Below are 20475 nucleotides of genomic sequence, written 5' to 3'. Positions count from 1 at the left end.
CTTTAAACAGTTGAAAAAAATTCAAAATATTTCATAATGTGAAAATGTGAAATTCATATTTGTGTCCAATAAAGTTTTACTGGAATATAGTCACACTCGATCACACGTTACACATACTGCTCTTGCACTACAATAGCAGAGTTGATCGCTACTACGGAAATTGTACGTGGCTCTCTCGTTGCTTTGCTCTGTGGCTTAGCGCTATAAATCACAGTGGCACAGGCATAATTCAACAGCATTTTGAGTGCCATGTGTATCACTGTACAATGATATTTTTTACTAGTACATACCCAACAAGTCAAAACAAAGAGAAGAATGAATTTCAAAAGTTGCAGTTTTAAAGCACTGCCAGACTCTGCAACCCCACGGACTATAGCCCTTCAGGCGCCTCTGTCCGTGCGACTTCCCAGGCAAGAGTACTGGAGCGGGTCCACTTTACCCTCCAGGGGGTCTTCCCTACCCAGGGACTGAACCCAGGTCTCCCGCTTGGCAGTTGGATTCTTTACCACTGAGCCACCAGGGAAGATCATTTTGCGATCAATTAAGCAGCAGAGTACTGTCTTTATGATACAAAGACACTCACTACAGGTATGCTAAAGAAAAACAACATATTTGGACATTATCAGATTAAGGAATCATGACAACATGCCCAACTTGCAGGAAAGCAAGAATAAGAAAGAGCAGAAAATAAAAAATGGAATATATCATCACAGTGTGAGAACGAACATGAGAGTGCAGCCGAAAGGAGCTTTGGAGTGGCTTGTCTACCAGCCACATAAGGAAATGTTTACCAATTGTGAATTAAGCAGTTGAACACAGCAGTTGAAAAAATGTGGCCAGAGAAAATAAACTTGTTTAAAGACAATTTTTTTGGCAAGAACAATTTCTAGAAGAGATGAGAACAATGGAAGCAACATCAATAGTCAGTTAAAAGATGAGGCAAATGAGTCACTTTCTTCCTTGGCTTTTGATGAGTTAATATAAGCCAAATGTTACTCAGTTGTCTTTGTTTATTCAGGGTATCAATACCAAATTTGAAGTGACTGAAGAACTAGACTCAATGTACAGTCTGCATGAAATAAGCACAGGTAAGAATATTTTCAAAAAAGTTGCTAAATCGCCAAGCATAGCTTGAAGTGAAACTGTGAAAGTGAGAGTCACTCAGTCATGGCCCACTCTGAGACCCCATGGACTGTGGCCCGCCAGGCTCCTCTCTCCATGGATTTCTCAGGCAAGAATACTGGAGTGGGTTGCCATTCCCTTCTCCAGGGGATCTTCCCAGCCCAGGGAAAGAACCCCAGGTTTTCTGCACCGCAGGCAGACTCTTTCCCGTCTGAGCCACCAAGTGAGACCTGCCACAACTGACAGAACAGGAGAACCTTGCTGAACAAATGTACAAAGCTAACGAAAATGCGAGGCGTGCAAAGCCTACGGCTGTCTGTGTTATTCGTCAGAAGGCATTCCGCAGTAATACTTCAGTCTGTCACATACCACTGAACCAACAGTGTCAATGGAAGTTAAAGGAAACCTGCATATTTCAAAAATCTGTTTAAATGTGCAATTGAGAAGCTCCACCTATGTTCAACTGGAAGTGCAACATAGTCACACACTAAAGGCAAACAGCCAAAAATACTCTAAGAGTATTCTATAAATGCCTTCCTAGTGACGAAAGTGCTCAATTAAAATCATGTGCTCATGGACTGCTACCAGTATTTGGAAGTACAAATTTTTCAAGATAAATAAAATCTCATTCCAGATCAATATTAACAAATAAATTTTCACAACTGATTCCACAAATTTTGACAGGTAACGCTTTCAACCCCAATTAACTAAACTATTACTCCCACAAAAGAGAACTCCATTCTTCTCGTTAGTAGACCTGAATTACATACACACACACTCAATTATTATATTTTGAATTTTGTCTGTAAAAATTTTGTGAAAATTTGTTTTATCTGGTTATATAAGTACTTTTACATGGTATCCTTAACTTCATCTCTTGGCCTGAAAACCCTAGAATAGTTACTATCTGGCCCTTTACAGAAATGGTTGCTGTCTCCTATTATAAGAGTTAAGAAAGCCTCTCTCGGGGTAAGAAAAGAACTTTCTGCTCTGCTTCTTCATCCACCCTATCCCTTGTCCAATTCTGGTAAGTGACTACAGAGAAAAGTAAAAGAAACAAAGAATATATTAAGAGGAACAATAATATAATTTTAATTGAAATCCATAATAACATTTGGATAATGTCTTAAACACAAATAGAAGTTTTGTGTTTACTCTTAGTAAAAGGAGTAAGTGATGTTTCAAGCAAACGAAAAAGAAGTACAAAAGCATGGCATAGTAAACAGGAGCTATAAAAATGATAACAGGTGTAAAAGGCTGTCCACGCCAAGCTGTGGAGCTTAGATTCTCTCCTCTAGGAAAGGAGAGCCAAAGAGGACGTCCTGAGGAAGAAAACCGAGACAACCGCAAACTGGCGAAAGGCAAGACGGGCATAAAGGAATCCTACTCACGGCCTAAACCGAGAGACGCTGGGTTAAAGCCGCGGCCTCACTGCTCCCTCTTCTCCACTTTTATGTTTAAGGCACGTTTGCAGTGCTAACCAGATTCTGACACAGAGTCAACAAAAAACGCCATTCCTGATGTCTGCTCTCTGCCAACAGAGTAAGTATAATCTTTCTTCCACATAACACACCGAGGCGAGGCAGAATCCTAAAGGAACTCCCTGATTCCCAATTCTAGGTGCTCACACCCTGTATATTCTCCTAACCTCGAGTCTGGCATGACCTATGCCTTGCTTCTATTCAACAGAATATGGCAAAAGTAGAGGGATTTTTCAGATAGATCTCAGGCTCCAAAATCAGCTGATTTTGAGTTAATCAAAAGAGAACTGAAGGCAGCCTCTACCCAAAAGCCAGCAAAAACACCAGGGCCCTCAGTCATACGACTGTCAGGAACAGGCCAACGAAGTGAATGAGCTTGAAAGCAGATTATCTTCCCCACTGAAATGTCCAGGTGGGGGTGCGCCTTTGCCAACACCTTGACTGCAGCTTTGCAGAGGCCTGAGAAGAGCACCGGCTAACCTGTGCCTAGACTCCCCAGCCACGGGACTGACTCCAGATGGCAAGTTAAGCTCCGTGCACGTGGGACTGCCGCTAGGCTTTAATGCTGTGGGATTAAATCTTAGTCTCCTGTAACCTTTCCTTCGCTGCCTGTCCTACTTCTCTTTTAAGGTCACTTTTTCTCAGAGGTTATTCCTAACTCCCCACCTTTCAGATAAAATGAAGACCCTCTTATTTGCTTTTCCAGAGACTTTAATGTCTTTTTACAACAAATAACAAAATTATATTATAGATACAATTTATAGCAGATTTCATGTTCCATAAAGGAAGGAATATAATTTTTATAACTTAGTGTGTAGTATAAAAACAGACTATAAAAGTTCAGTTAAATGTTTAGTGAATGTTTTAAAGTGAAATAAGGTTAAAAAAATCATAGTAAGGCAGAGTGCACAGAAACTTAAAACTTACCTTACCCAATTTACTAACTTTTCCACTGCCTAGCCCAAGTACCTTTGTTTCCTTCTGACTTTAAAACAACCCTCCTTCCTTTTTTTAAGGATTATACATTATATAATTTGTTATTTTATTTATTTATCATTTTTTGAGGCTGTGCCCCACAGCTTGTGGGATCTTAGTTCGCAAACCAGGGATTGAATCTGGGCCCCTGTCAGTGAGAACACTGAGTCCTAACAACTGGACCACCAAGGAATCCCCCTCCTCCTTTCACAGAGTAGGAAAATAGGACTAGAGAAGTAAAGATTTATCCACCTTTAAGCAACAGTTAAATTTTGGGGGAAAAAAGAGTAACTTTAGGCTTAATCCTTTATATTATGCCATAGCTATATTGATATAACATCATACTATTATAACAAAACTCAATAACCGAGTAGGCATCTTCGAGTGTTAATGACAAATATTTTTATAAAAAATCCTACTCCATAAAGAAACTTCAGTTTTAGAAATTACTCCTATCAATCATAGGAAGGACAATTTCAGAATTATACAACTGAGGTGGGATGGGGAGAAGGGGAGAACGCATAAAACTTAGTCAATCTTTTGACTACAGTAAGATTATCCTGACAACACAAGGTAAACCTGAGGTTTATGGGTGTATCATATGACGTTCTCCTTTCCTAAGTGAGACATGTAAATGAAACCTCTTTACCTTAAAGATTCAGACAACGGTGTTAGAGTGCCGTCTCCCCTGTCTACTACACGGAAGAAATTCAACTGATCTCCTTCTTGGTATACCAGAAGTGTAACTTGCTTGTTGCAGGAGGTCTTCTCCCAGACCTCATCTCGGCTGGAATCCATGTATTCAGCCATGTCCTTAAGTGGATCTTCCAGAGGAACTACAAATGGAAACACTGATAGATAAGTTTTCAATTTATATCAAGTTCAATGCATTTTTGTACACCATCAGGATATAACATGTCAAATTTGAACAACAATCCTGTGCATACAATACATATATATTATATTCTTCAAATAAGTTTTTGGTCTTTTTATAGTTAGTACAACATTTACTATGCTGTATTAATATGAGAGAAAAGAAATATGTTGTTATGTACAAAGACAGGGTTTAACCAAATGCATGAGGCTTTCCTGGGCCACTGGAGTGTACATTCACTGATTCTATGACGTAATTATCTATAACTACTTTCACTTCATATCTTTCACTCCCTATACGTTCAAATATTGGTTTCAACAATCAATAATTAAAAATTAATGTAAATTCCACTTACTTTAGATTTAAAAAAAACACACACACAACTGGGAGGCATATTTTAGAAATTAGAAGTGAATCCCTTTTTCCTTTCTGGTTTTATATAAAGGCTGATTCTTCTCAGAGTTCTTTCTTGACGTGAAGACAGGTAATTTTAAAAAAGCAGAAGTGAGGTCACTCAGTCGTGTCCAACTCTTTGAGACCCCATGGACTGCAGCCTCCAGGCTCCTCTGTCCATGGGGTTTTCTAGGCAAGAGTACTGGAATGGGGCGCCATTTTGGTACATAGTAACTCAAGACCACAAGGGGGCCGCTTATTATACAAAAATTGCTGTCTGTAATGATTAATATGCTGCTACTTGAAAGCATCCGCCCAGGACCCCACATGTTCTGGTGTACATCTGTGTGTCTCGTCAGCGTACATGGCTCCAGTGATCTAGAGCAGTCGTCAGGCTTGAATGATATTGCTACCATCATCTCAAGCCACTCTCATCCACGGCAGCCACAGATCCTGCTCTTGTGGTGGGAACAAGCCTCAAGAGGTGGCTAGCTCACAGGCTCAATGTTCTAAAAGCCCCTGAACCCCAGATCGGGGCATCTAAGTAATGGCTACAGCAAAAAGAGCTCATTCCCAAAGACATTTTCACGTCAAGTTGCACAAACACTGTTCTTTCTTAAAGAGGCAACAATTTCCCAAATTCCATAACTTTCATTCAAGTAGCTCATTTATTAACAGAATCACAGTGCTAAACTACCCTTTAGAAAGTCACAACAATAATGAATATTAAAGTCTGAAGCTAATTAACCATTAATGATGTCCCCATATCCTAAATTCAATACCCCACTATTAATAAAACACAGAAACTTTAGAAACACAGTAAGATTTACCTTGTTTTTGATAAGACTTTCATAGACACAAAATGTATTTATGCAACACTTTCCGCATTACATTAACAAGAAACAAAAGCTATGCACTGCCATTACTAAAACCACAGGGAAGTGTTGTTTAAACCAAGAGTATGCCCATCTTCAGGAGTCGTTGGCACTGACTCTGTGTATGCACTTAATGTCTACACACACACATCCTTTTCCAGAATAGAAAAATCACTTAGGTTTCATCAAGTATAAAATATTATGCATATAGTTTAGGATAAAATTGAGTTTTAGAAAGGAAAATATTTTCCTTTTCTGGCTGTGCCATGCAGCTTGCAGGATCTTAGTTCCTACCAGGGATCAAAATCATGCCCCCTGCTGTGGAAGCAGAGTCCAAACCACTGGACTGCCAAGGAAGTCCTTTTCTAGGTTGCTTTGATAATGTTTAATTCAAAAACAATTTTAAAAGCTAAGTATTACTAGCATTCACATGATAAAGATATTTTCTAAACCACGAATTTCAAGTAAGACTCAGTAGCTAAAAATAAGGTTTCTGATATACAGTATGGAAAAGTTCTAGATTTGGGTAGTTTTTCCTTTTCACAAAGTTTTCAATGATGTAAAGCAGACAACTGGAGAAGGAAATGGTAACCCACTCCAGTATTTTTTCCTGGAGAACCTCATGGGGAAAGGAGACTAGCAGGCGAAAAATAGAGTCCATGAAGTTGCAGAGTCAGACACAACTTAGCAACCAAACAAACAAAGGAGGTAGACAACAGCAAGCTGTTAAATTTTAAAAGCTGACTCAATAAAGGCAAACTTATTAAAAACTTAATCTAAAATATCAAATAAGACAAGTTCTAGGGTTTGACTTTTTCAGTTACAAACAAGGCACAGGAAATTGTAGGCAAAATGTATGACAACACTTCAACTACAAAAGGGTAGTGATAACTTTCACTTACTTAAAAAAAAAAAAAAAACACATATTTTAAATTCAGAACCTGTGGTGCACATACTCTTTCTTATATATATTATTGTAGTCCTAGTAAGAAAAGCAGGTAATAAATAATAATAATAATAATAAATAATAATAAAACATCCATGTTTAAAGACAATCCTCTACACAAATAACAAACTTCGAAAATATAACGCAATGGAATTCACACGTCATTAAATTCGCGTCTATCGTAGCGGCTCAGTAAATGCATTAGGGTTTTTGTACTACTTTCAGAATTGGTAGTATAGACGTCACATGGGCCAATTTAAGTCCAATTAATTGGAAGTCCCTGATATTACGAGTCTAGTTAATCAGCTCTCACATTATTATCTTTGTTTTTTTCTAACTTATCCATAAGAGTTCAATAGTCACAGTAACCTATCTCAAAAAATCCTCTTGAAATAGCTAAGAAAAAGACGGTGATAACCCTATTTTCTAATCAAAATTAGGAAGCATGGAGATGGAATCTGACTTGTGGAAGAAGTATTAAGCCATCAGTGGAATCAATACTTAACATTCAATTTTCTGGTTAGTAAAGGATCAAACACAAAGACCCTCCCCAAAACGAGGCCTACAGAGCAGGACTGCTCTCGGAAGCGACGGACGCCTCTGCTTTGCGGGGACTCGCGTGACAGACCTGAGTCAGGGACACAGGCGAGCGCTCCCAGCTCCTCCCGTGCTCGGAGCTTTCCTGCTAATCCAGCCTCTGCTCAGGCCGCCATCCCCAGGGCGCTCCTCCTGCCCCGAGACCCTACCCCCACAGACACTGTCATGCTGCTGCCGCCCCCGCAGCACTGACAGCCGCTTAGAGCGACATCGATTCTCCTCACGCCTACTGTGGGCACTGGAATGAAGCAGGGACACTCTCTCCCAAGAACACTGCACTGAACATCTAGGAGATGCTCAACATGTGCTTCCTGAATGAATCAATGAACGGACTCTCAGAGACACCCACGTCCTGAAAAAAAGGCTTTAACAGATAGTATCTATAAAATCCAAATGCATCACAAACCAGGCTAAGAGGCGTCTTTGGAATTTCCTATAACAATCATTACCCCAGGAGTTGAAGACTCGGTGGACTGAAAAAAGCAACAAGACCAGTAAACTGCACCTGAAGACAGGGATAACAATGTAATATTTATACCACACCATCCCACTGTCCTTTCCTATACTGGTGAGGTTTACATTTAAATCTTTCTGGATTGAATGAGGAATCATGAGATTTTCTGGAACATGAGTTCCTGCCTCTGTGCATTTAGGCTTTATAAAACAATGCTGAAGGACCTATTATATGGCACAAGGAAGTATACTTAATATAATAACCTATAAAGGAAAAGAATCTAAAAAAGATACATACATATACAAATAAACACACATATAAATAAGTATGACTGAATCACTTTGCTAGATACTTGAAATTAACACGCCACTGTAAATCAACTATACTTCAATAAAAATAGATTTTTAAAAAATAAAAAAAAAAATGCTCAGAGAAACAAGTGTGGTTCTTCTAAGACGTAATAGCAGGGAAAAACACCTGAATAAAACCTGAGGCTAGGTGACAGCCTGGCGGCCTGGCCACGTTCATCCCATCCAGACGCAGACAGACCCCCCACCCTTGGCCAGTTGAGTTTAGTACCCGTGCAGATCCTGCATTCCCGCTCCAATGCAATGAAAAGTGCCTGATGATGCTGATGAACTTACAGACACAAGAACAATCTTTGCTATTATTGTATAAAGCCATAAATGTACGTAAATCATGTTTAAAAAAAAAAAACCTGAGGCTATAACATCATCTGGCTTGAAGATTACTACTGTCAAATGGCTTTAATATACGTAATTTGAACATATGCCTACCTCTACTAGTATTTATAGGTCCACCGCGCATAGCCAAAACCAGCTTCAAGGTACAACCGTCTGAAATGCTGCGGATAATTAACACACACAAAAAAAAACCACAAACATCAAAATACATTCAGTGTTAAATATACACATACTTATGTGTTGGTTTATCAGGCATAGTGCCTACTCTAAAAGATTTTTTAAAAGATATAGCAATGTGCATAAATATAAAATGTTAATTTATTTACTTGCATAAATAACGAAAACATGAAGTTCTCATAAGACTTAAATATGAAATGAATAAAAAGTATGAAAAGGACCTCTGTGGTTTAGCCTCATCATTTCACATGTTAGGCCCTAAGAAGAAAAGAAGCTGTTAAGACCCAAAGTGTCAGAAATAACAGATCTAACTAATAAAATAGAAAAACTGCCAGTCTACAAAGCTCCCAATGCCCAGTGCTCTCCCAGCTATTCCACATGGCCTCTGACCTTTTTGTTTTAGGAAAGAATGAAGAATTACGTGAGAGAAGGGAGAAAGACAGAAGGTCAGAGAGCACACCTGCAATCGCTGATGCACAGAGTGGCGCTTAGTGTCGTATCAGGAGAGCTTAAGAAAAATGAGGCGTGAAGAGCAACACTCCCTTACCCAGTACACTTGCGAAAACCAAAGAAAAGGAGTGAAGCCAGGTGGGAGTAAGTCAATATTCAAAGAAGGTAAGATAAGAAGGAAGTCTAAAAATGCAGGGGTCAACAGCTTGGTATAAATAGTGAAAAGGTGAAACAGAGGACAAGGACCAGGTGGCATGGGTATGGAACCAACACATCTTAAAGCATGGAATTTACACTGAGATCCAGGGCCAAGAATTATTCAGAAGAAGACGAGACATAATTCAAGGATTCAGAAGAAAATCAAAGGTAAATGGAGTCATAATTCTGAGCATCTATAAAACATCTGATATGCAATTACACTCACTTGTAATAATTCAAGCAATAATCATCTTCAAGTTCCATGTTATTCCAAATTAAGTGCTGCTGACAGATGGGAATACCTTAGGGGAAGGTTATAAAGAAATTGGTTAAAACTTCAATAGAAGCTTTGGAAGAGTATGATACAAATCTATTTCATTAAATACACAATAATAAACACAACTCTAAACTGAATGACATTGCTTAGCTAAAACGTACAGCATTGTAGGAAAAAGGCATGGCTAAAAGTAGATACGGTTCCATCCACTCACTAGAGAAGGACAGTGAGAACAGTATGTGTCAGTAGCTCTCTGGCCTTGAAACAAAGTGTAAGAATAGGAAGTTGTTTAAAAAAATATCTCGAAATCAGCTCTGAAGAGTTTAGATCTAAGGCCTAGAGAACAGTTCTCAATATTGCAAAGTACGGCCTCATTTAGTTATATTAAGCATGAAAAGTGTGTTACGAGTAGAAGGTGAGCAACATGGGTGAAGGGGGTTAAACGTGTAAAGTGCAAGTTAGAAAATGAGAGAAGTCAGGGGATATGATGCACAACATGCAGACTACAGTTAATAAGCGTGTCCTGGCTGTTATAAACAGTGCTGCGATGAACACTGGGGTACACGTGTCTCTTTCCCTTCTGGTTTTCTCAGTGTGTATGCCCAGCAGTGGGGTTGCTGGATCATAAGGCAGTTCTATTTCCAGTTTTTTAAGGAATCTCCACACTGTTCTCCATAGTGGCTGTACTAGTTTGCATTCCCACCAACAGTGTAAGAGGGTTCCCTTTTCTCCACACCCTCTCCAGCATTTATTATTTGTAGACTTCTGGATCGCAGCCATTCTGACTGGTGTGAAATGGTACCTCATAGTGGTTTTGATTTGCATTTCTCTGGTAATGAGTGATGCCAGTCCAGGTTCGATGCACGATGCTGGATGCTTGGGGCTGGTGCACTGGGACGGCCCAGAGGGATGGTATGGGGAGGGAGGAGGGAGGAGGGTTCGGGATGGGGAACACATGTATACCTGTGGCGGATTCATTTTGATATTTGGCAAAACTAATACAATTATGTAAAGTTTAAAAATAAAATAAAATTAGAAAAAAAAAAAAAGTGTGTGTTGTATATCTAAAAGTTGCTAAAAGCGTAGGTCCTCAAATTTTTCATCATTAAGAAAACAAACTTTTGTAACTGTATGGTGATGGATGTTAACTATCGACTAGACTTACTGCATTGATCATTTTACAATACAGCAGCCCCTGGGTATCCGAGGGATACTGGTTCCAGGTCCCCCACAAATACCAAAATCCCTGGATGTTTAAGTACCTTATGTATAAAATTTGTACATAACCTTATACTCATCCTCCTGTATACTTTAAGTCATCTCTAGACTACTTATAATACTTAATACAATATAAACACTATGTAAATAGTTGCTAATGATGTAAATTCAAGTTTTGCTTTTTGCAATTTTCTGTAATTTTTCCCCAATATTTTCAATCCATAGTTGATTAAATCCTGCAGAACCAGAGGGTATGAGGTGCCAACTTTATATACAAACATCAAATCATTATGCTGTATACCTCTGAAATAATATAATGTCAATTATATCTATATTTAAAAATACAACATATCTATATTTAAAAATACAACATTTAGTTTACTTGGCCTTAAGTATTTGTATTCTAAAAGTCTGTTCCCAGAGCAGCATGTACACATGGAATAATGATTGTTTATATGTGAGATTATTTAGTGATTCAGATGCATCTTTCATACCTCTTCCAAATAGAAAAGTCAATAATCTTGAAACAGGGCACAGAATATAATTTACCATAAAACATTAATATATTAGAAAATTCCTTCCACCTTGAATGGGATTATAGTCCATAATCGCATATTAACATGCCTTTTGTAGTCTGAACACTGCTGCTGCTGCTGCTGCTAAGTCGCTTCAGTCGTGTCCGACTCTGAGACCCCATAAATGGCAGCCCACCAGGCTCCCCCGTCCCTGGGATTCTCCAGGCAAGAACACTGGAGTGGGTTGCCATTTCCTTCTCCAATACATGAAAGTGAAAAGTGAAAGTGAAGCCGCTCAGTCGTGTCCGACCCTCAGCAACCTCATGGATTGCAGACTTCCAGGATCCTCCGTCCATGGGATTTTCCAGGCAAGAGTACTGGAGTGGGGCGCCATTGCCTTCTCCGAGTCTGAACACTAAGTAAAGAATAATTTAATCTTGAAAAAAAAGTGTATTATGGACTATTTTCAGGCTTACTTGGTGGCTCAGATGGTAAACAATACAACTGCAACGCAAGAGACCTGGGTTCGATCCCTGAGTCGTGAAGATACCGTGGAGAAGGAATGACTACCCACTCCAGTATTCTTGCCTGGACAAGAATACTTGAGAAGAGTTGGACATGACTGAGCAACTAAGTATGCACACAATGGGCAATTTTCAATGCTGAAAATTATGGTCTACAAGACAGTGTCTTCACACCTCCGTGATGCTGAAAAAGTGTTAAGGCAGAACCCACGTGTGAGTGTGTGTGTGCATGCGCTCAGTTGTGCCCAACCCTCTGGGACCCGTGGGCTGGAGCCCACCAGGCTTCTCTGTCCATTGTACTTTCCAGGCAAGAATACTGGAGTGAGTTGCCATTTCCTACTCCAGGGGGTCTTCCCGACCCAGGGATCCAACCGGCATCTCTTGCATCTCCAGCACTGGCAGCTGGATTCTTTACCACTGCAGCACCTGGGAAGCCCAGATTCCATACTTCAGCATAAACTTCTTTTTCTGCAAACTGTACGTTTGAATCCCTGAAGACTATACTAGCCAGAGTGAGCATTATACTCAAGAGAATATTTAATGGTTGATATGTTGATGAATATCTTTTCCAAATACTTTACATACTGCCTTCTCAAGTTACTTTTGCTTATGATGCTACAAAAAAAGTTGACTAGAATGATAGCAGTAAGTGCAATATGTGTTAGTTTTTATTATTATAAGCTAGGCACTGTTATAAATGCTTGACCTGTATTATCATAATCTAACTGCAACAATAATAATCTTGTGAAGCAGGCAACACTACGATATATATTTCACAAATGCTAAAACTGAAGCACTGAGAGACTAAGTGACACCTGGAGAGTGTGGATTAGAGATGTAAGCCCCAACAGGCTAACTCCAGAGACCGCAGTCAACCTTTATGCTGATCAGTCTGAAGATAAGCCAGTCTCCACAAAGCAAAAGTAGCTGTTTGGGTGTATGTTTAAGTAGTATTGCCTGTTAGTAGACCTGCTGCTGCTGCTGCTGCTAAGTCACGTCAGTCATGTCCGACTCTGTGCAACCCCATAGATGGCAGCCCACCAGGCTCCCCCGTCCCTGGGATTCTCCAGGCAAGAACACTGGAGTGGGTTGCCATTTCCTTCTCCAATGCATGAAAGTAAAAAGTGAAAGTGAAGTCCTGAACGGCTACTAAACATTCTTTAAATGTTCCAAAAGATCATGAAATACAGCCCATGGGCTCAGGAGGTGAATATACATGTATCTCCCAACTGGGAACAGTTCACTTTTTTGCTTGCCTGGAAAATCCCATGGATGGAGGAGCGTGGTAGGCTACAGTCCAAGGGTTCGCTAAGAGTCGGACACGACTGAGCGACTTCACTTTCACTTTTTCACTTTCATGCATTGGAGAAGGAAATGGCAACCCACTCCAGTGTCCTTGCCTGGAGAATCCCAGGGGTAGGAGAGCCTGGTGGGCTGACGTCTATGGGGTCACACAGAGTTGGACACGACTGAAGTGACTTAGCAGTAGTAGCAGCAAGAAAGAATGCCACTGAGGAAAGGCTTTTAAGCTAGAAATTATTTCATGTTAAAAGTACTTTAATATTTTAAAAAACTTAGTGCTTCCCTGGTGGCTCAGTGGTAAAGAGTCTGCCTGCCAATGCAGGAAACAAGGCAGGTTTGATCCCCCGTCCGGAAAGATCCCACATGCCGCGGGTAGCTGAGCCAGGACACCGTAACTATTGAGTCTGCACTCTAGAGCCCAGGAACTGCAACTCCTGAGCCCACAGGCCCCAGAGCCCACGGGCCACAACAGAAGCCACTGCAATGAGAAGCCCATGGGCCACGACCGGAGAGTGGCCCCACTCAGCACGACTAGAGCAGAGCTCAAGCAGCAACACAGACCCAGCACAGCCAAAAATAAATAAAGAAATATTTTTTAAAAACGTGTTTAATATGCTGTGGTCATCTTTTCAACCTAAATTACAGGATTTTGCCAGCATAGCTAGATAAAAGCAATACGGGTAGGTGGTGAGGTGAGGTGAGGTGAAAGTCGCTCAGTCGTGTCCGCCTCTGTGACCCCAAGGAATTCTCCAGGCAAGAATACTGGAGTGGGTAGCCATTCCCTTCTCCAGGGGATCTTCCCAACTCAGGGATCGAACCGAGATTTCCCACATTGCACGCAGATTCTTTACCAGCTGAGCCACAAGGAAAGCCCGGGAATACTGGAGTGAGTATCCTATCCCTTCTCCAGCAGATCTTCCTGACACAGGAATCAAACCGGGGTCTCCTGCATTGCAGCCGGATTCTTTACCAACTGAGCTATCAGGGAAGCCCATGGGTAGGTAAGACCATTGTTTATTTAACCAACATTGTATAGCATTATTGAGTTAAAGAAAAAAAACTTTAAAACAGGATTAAAGACAAAGTAACAACACTGCTTAGATTAACTCCTATAATCACTATTAACAGAATCTAGCTATCAGTTAGCAAGCTAAAAATACAGAAGGTTGACACGCAAGACAGGGTGGCAAGAATTGTGCAAGACTTGAGTTGTGTTCCTGACAGCCACCTGAGTTGCTGGATGACCTTGAGGAAGTCATCAACCTCTGTGACCCTTAACCTCCTCATGTGCACACTGAAAAATATTTGGGTTCTTTCTACTATGAACACTTTTAGAATCTCAAATATACAAAGTAAATCATATTTCTTTAATATAGGGTTGTCAGATTTAGCAAAGAGAAATATGGCATCCCTCTTTAAAGGTGGCCCTTTGCCTTTAAGCCTCAACTCTTAACTACATTCAGAAAAATTAATTCCTATTAAACAAACATGTCTTCCCAAAAGACAGATTCCATATATATGATTTTTCCGTCAGTGTTTTTAGGACTTTTTACAAATTCAAGTATTTGTTTATGATAAAACAACTTATTAAAAAGACAACACAGAAATATTCAAAAGAAAATTAAAACTACATGCAGTCCTAAGTCCAATAAAATCTATATTCAATATTTGGGGTATATTTCCTTTAAAAACTTATTCCTTTTAATAAAACTGGAACATACTTTGAGCTGTTTTATAAAGTTTTCACTTAAATACTGCATACATCTTTCGTATCGATAAATGAAAATACGCCCTGTGCACAGTGACTAGACGATATTCCAGTGTGTGTTTCGGTCATAAGTTTTATTTACCCAGTCCTCTGCTAAGATATATTTTCACACATCCAAATTTTTTACTGTTACAAAAAAATCTGTAATAATACACACGTGTACACGTATCTGTGAGTGTGTGTGCGTCTATACATGTGTGTCTTGGCCTACGTAGACTGCTGTAACAAAATACAACAGACTGGGTGGTTTAAACAACAGAAATTTATTTTTTCACAATTCTCAAGGCTGGGAAACCCAAGATCAAAGCATAAGTTTCATTCTGAAACCACTTCTCTTAGCTTATAGGTGGCTGACATTTTTCTGTGAGCTCACGTTTTCTTCTTTATGAGCACACCCAGAAAAAAAGAATTCCCAGGTTATCTCTTCTAAAAAGCGCACTATTCCCATTAAGGTGGGGAGGGTCCCCACACTTACAACCTCACCTAACCATAATAATGACTCAAACATGTTTCTTGTGTCTTTTTTAGAATTTTCACACAGATATTTGTATGTTTGAGAACATGTTCATATCTACATTTATAAAATAAACCCAGAATCAATACCACTTATGGATAATTAAAGACAGTGGTGGGCTATCGCTTCCCTCTTTCAATATTTTCTCCCAAAATAGTACAGAACAAAAAGAAGGGAAGTGAATCCACACAGAAACTATGCCCTCAGCCCTCATAATTTGAAGACTGAGAATGTCTAAACTTCAAAATGACTGGAAATAAAAAGGGGCAATCTCTCTGTCCCAGAGGGGGAAGTCTTATGCTCCTGCTCCTGCAAGGCTGATCAAGAAAAACTGGAAAAGTTAATGCTAATGGCGGTATACAAGTTCAATACAAAACCATCACAAGGAAGAAGAAGGCATTTTAAGTCTGAAAAGTCTACAAAAAGGACTCACACCAGAAAACTGCCTACAAGTAAAGGACTTTTAAGGACGAACAATTTGAGGGAACTTCTATAGGAGGCAAAAAGCAAAAAAGGAAGAGCATCCATTAGTAATTTCAGTTTCTGGGGGAAAAGAAACACTGGGTAAAAACTTAGAGTCCTGCAAGTAAAAAGATAACCACAGAAGTGGAGACACTCATCTCTCCCCACCGTCACCACAAAACAGACGTAAAACGCCCATGTAAATGTCTGGACGTTGTTAACTGGCGGAGCACCAGTAGACAGGATCTGTAGAATACCTGAATATCACAAAATCAACAGGAGAGAAAGTAACAAATCCACAGAGAGTTAATAGTAAAATCTAAACAATGAAATTCTGCACCTAACAACCAGGGTAAACTTTACCCAGAACAGTAACCGTGAAGGAAAACTGTAAGGCCACACCCTAAACATACTAAAGCATCTGAAATATTCAGTACTCTGAATCAGGAATTCAGAAATTAAGGACAGAAAATGTCCAAAAAGGAAGAGGAGATAAAATGATTGCCGACAGAACTCAGAAAAGACAGTGGACAGTGCAGGCGAAAAGACGAGAGACGGTGCAGGCCAAAAGGAAACAGTGTACTGTGGAGTTTACAACACGCGTAAGAGAAAATGCCTGACAGTAAAAGCATAAAGGCCATCAGGGGAGAAATGAAAGCAACCGATTGTGAGGTTCTTGTAAGATACGTGAAATGGTATATCACTTGAAGACAGAAAATAAGTAAAGATGTGTATTACAGACCACCAAAGCCAATAGCTAAAATATTAGGGCAAAGAGTTATAATTGATAAGCCAACAAAGGAGAACAAAATAGAATGATAACAAATACTCAATTTATTCAAAACAAATGTGGAAAGAGGGAAAAGGGAATAAAGAACAAATGGAACAAACAGAAGACAATAAAGTGACGAACTAAAACCTAATCACAACTACAGTCGTCATACATGAAGTGGTCTAAATTAAGCTGAAAGGTAAAAGGCAAACAGATTGGATTAACTAGAAATAAAAACAAAACTCAATTATATGATGCTTGCAAGAAACAGACATCTTAAATATAAAGACATAAATAGATTAAAAGGACAGAAAAACATATTTTATGCTGACTACTAATCAAAAAATTCTGAACTGATGATATTAACATCAGATATGGTGGATTTTAGGGTAAAAATTATCACCAAGGATAAAGAATTTAATCTCACAATAATGAAGAGGTCAATAAACTCAAGAGGACATACAATCTGAAAAATGTATGCACTCGATTACAGAGCTTCAAAACACATGAATCAGAGGTTGACAGCACTGGAAGGAGAAAAAGATAAATCCACAATTCTAGCTGGAGATTTCAATACTCCTCTCCCCAGAGTTGACAGAATAAGTAAACACACAGAACATATACAACACTACCACAGAAACTGATCTAACTGACATCTGTAGAACACTGCACACATCAATAGCAGGATGCAGACTCTTCCCAAGTGCACAGGTAACATTCACCAAGATAGACAGAATTGCGGACCACAGAACAAGCTCCTAAATTTTAAAAGAATCAAAATTACGCAGAATTAAATTATAACCCAATGTAAGAAAAATTTCTAGAAATTCTCCAAATTTTTAGAAACTAAGCAACATATTTCAAGATAACCCATGGATCAAAAAAGGTATCAAAAGGAAAATTAGAAAATAATTTGAACCAAATGAAAATGAAAACACAACGTTATCAAAATATATGAAATACCAAGAAGACAGTAGTACTTAGGAGGAAACAAAGCACTAAATAGCAATATTTCGTAAGAAGAAATGAATCATATCAATAACCTTGGTCTCAAGAAATTATAAAAAGAGTAAATTAAATCCAAAGTAAGCCAAAACATTAATAAAAATCAAAACAGAATTCAATGAAATAGAAAAAAGAAAAACAGGAGGAAAAAATCAAAACAAAATCTGATTCTTTAAGAAATTCACTAAAATTAATAAAGGCTAATTTGTTAAATAATATGCAAATTACCAGTATTAGGAATGAAAAGGGTAATAACATCATTACAGACTACACAGACATTGAAAGAATAAGGGAATATTATGAACTCTATGCCAATAAAATTTAACAGATCAACAAAATCCTTTAAAGACGCAAGCTACCCAAACTCACTCAAGAAGAAAAAGATAATCTGAATAGCCCTATATTTATTAGAGATAGCTTCACATTTGAAGCTACAACACCAATTATGCTCTATCTAAAAACTGCAAAGGAAAGAATAGCCCCAATTCATTCAATGAAGACACTACTTCCCTACCAAAACCAAATACATTATAAAATAAAATCAATATTCTTCATGAAAAAAATATACAAATATCCTGACACAGTCTTAACAAACAACAATATATTAAAAAGATATACAATATGATCAAGTAAAGGGAATTCTAGAAATGCTAGTTTAATATTTTAATAATCAATGTAATTGGGACTTCCCCGGCAGTCCAGTGGTTGAGACTCTGCTGTCAATGCTGGGAGCACAGGTCTGATCTCTGATTGGGAAACTAGCCCTGCCTGCTGGGGTGCGGCAAAAACAACAAAAAATCAACGCAAGTAAACCTTTACAGGAAAATACAGAAGAAATTGTTTGTGATCTCAGACTGACATATTCTTAGATATGATATCCATTTTCATATCCATAAATTGGACTTCAGCAAAATTAACATTTTTGCTTTTCAAAAGATACTGTTAAGAGAATAGAGATAAGCCACAGTCTGGGAGAAAAATCTCAGCAAAATGTGTATCTGATTAAAAACTTGTATTTGGAATAAAGAACACTTAAAACTCGACCATTTTTTAATGGGTAAAAGAAATGAATAGACACTTTAACAAAGAATATATAAGGATGGCAAATAAGTTCATGAAGATGCTCAATATCACTAATCATTAAGGAAATGCAAATTAAAACCACAATGAGATATCACTACATACCTACTAGAATGACTTAAAAAAGATTGACTATACCCAGTGAAGGATATAAAGGAAAAAAATATTCCTGCTTCTCCGCAACTGCGTCCTCCTCACTCCACCCAGGGGAAATCGCTGTTCTGAACGTGGTACGATTATTCCTCTGCTTCTTGTCAATGCTTTGCTTCCAGTGATAGTGTTTTCTTAACCCCTTTCTGACCTTTATATAAGTAGAATCATACTGTGTTCATCTGTCTTGTTTTTTTAGTTCACCATTGTTCTGAATTTATCCATGCCGTGTACAAAGCTACACGTGTACAAAGCTACCTTGTTGTCAATTCACAGAATTTGATCCCACCATATGACACAATATTTACATATACCACAACTTATGCATTCCAGCATAGTCACTCAACTTGTTGCTAGATTTCTGACATTATCAACAAGACTACCAGGAATATCCCTCCACAAGACTTGTTCACATGTTTAACTTTGAAATGTATTTTACAAAACAACTTTACTAATACAGACACACCAGCTTTCTTCAGGTTAGTATTTTCCTGATATATCTTTTTCAATTCTGGTTTCAACATTTTGAGAACCTTTTATTTTAGATTAGGTCTCTGGCAAACAGCATTTCATATGATTTTTTAAAAAAACCAGTCTGCTAATGGCTTTTCAATTAGAAAGTTGTATCCATTTTACCTTAGGGGGATTACTGACATATTTCTATTCATTTTTACTACCTTATTTTGTGCATTCTAATTGCTCTGCTTTATCTCTTGCCTCCTTTATGTATTAATTCTGAATGATGAGAAAAGGTGAGGCACTTCTGTCATTTTGAAATTAATTCTATTTCTAATCTCAAGTGATGAATTTAGAAATTTAAATGATCATATTTAACAAAATAAAGTCTAAAAGCTAATCACATCTTTATCCTCCTCATGAACAACGCTGAGAGCCTTATGACTTCCGATACGAACAATTCCACCTTGATTTGCATGCCAGTTACTAGGATTTTAATTCCATTTTTTCAAACCTTCATATACTGCTTTTTTAAGTAAATGTTTATTTAGATTTTCCCAAAAATATGCCATTCCATCTTGCATCATCAACTTCCTTTAGGGATCATTTGCATTCTAAAATATATCCTTCAGAAGTCCCTTTGGCAAGAATTTGTTGTTAGGAAATTCAAGCTTTGTTTTTGTTTGGAAATGTCTTTATTTTGTCTTCACCCTTGGAAGTTAAATTCAGTTCTAAGTAGAAACTGTTATTTCTCTCAGCACTGTGCAGATAATATTCCACTGTCTTCTGGTTCCTATTATTGTTGCTGAAAAATCAATTGTCATGCCCACATCTTGGTTTTTAATACCATACTCCAAAAAAAGGAACCAGAGCTTCTTTAAGAAATGGCTAGTTCTAAGATAGGGCAAAAAATACACAAGATGATCCTAGAGCATCTTGCAATTCCAGAAAGCAGGTGGGAAAAAAAAAAAAAAAAAACACAGTGGTTGTGCGGTTTAGAGAACAAAGATTTACATCAGAGCCAACCTCCCACTCTGCTTAGATACACCTGAACTCGCAATGTCAATAATCTACCTCATCAGATTTTTTCTTCCTGTTTCTTCTATACCACAGATGAATTTTTATAGAGCCCCAGGTTACTATAAGATTCAAAGACAATTGTACACATAAATACCATGCTTACCAT

At 38.4% G+C, this 20475-nt stretch overlaps 1 protein-coding gene across 9 annotated transcripts in view; it reads right to left on the bottom strand.

Annotated features, from left to right (window-relative positions):
* Positions 1-20475, bottom strand: part of ZFAND4 (zinc finger AN1-type containing 4) — a 52031-nt gene that overhangs the window by 16898 nt on the left and 14658 nt on the right. For 6 of the 9 annotated variants that reach the window (XM_003588003.6, XM_015461080.3, XM_005226637.5 and 3 more), the window contains 3 exons: positions 9473-9548; positions 8515-8582; positions 4228-4414 (listed from right to left, as the gene is read on the bottom strand). In XM_003588003.6, coding sequence (XP_003588051.2) covers positions 4228-4414; positions 8515-8582; positions 9473-9548 — 331 coding nt within the window. Of the gene's footprint in view, positions 1-4227; positions 4430-8514; positions 8583-9472; positions 9549-20475 lie in introns of those variants that run through there. The other 3 variants (XM_059882727.1, XM_059882725.1, XM_059882726.1) reach the window with 3 other exon arrangements.

This window comes from Bos taurus, chromosome 28 (assembly GCF_002263795.3).
Source record: "Bos taurus isolate L1 Dominette 01449 registration number 42190680 breed Hereford chromosome 28, ARS-UCD2.0, whole genome shotgun sequence".
Classification (NCBI taxonomy): domain Eukaryota; kingdom Metazoa; phylum Chordata; class Mammalia; order Artiodactyla; family Bovidae; genus Bos; species Bos taurus.
Note: the sequence above shows the minus strand (reverse complement) of the source record. Positions and strands in the feature narration are given on the sequence as shown.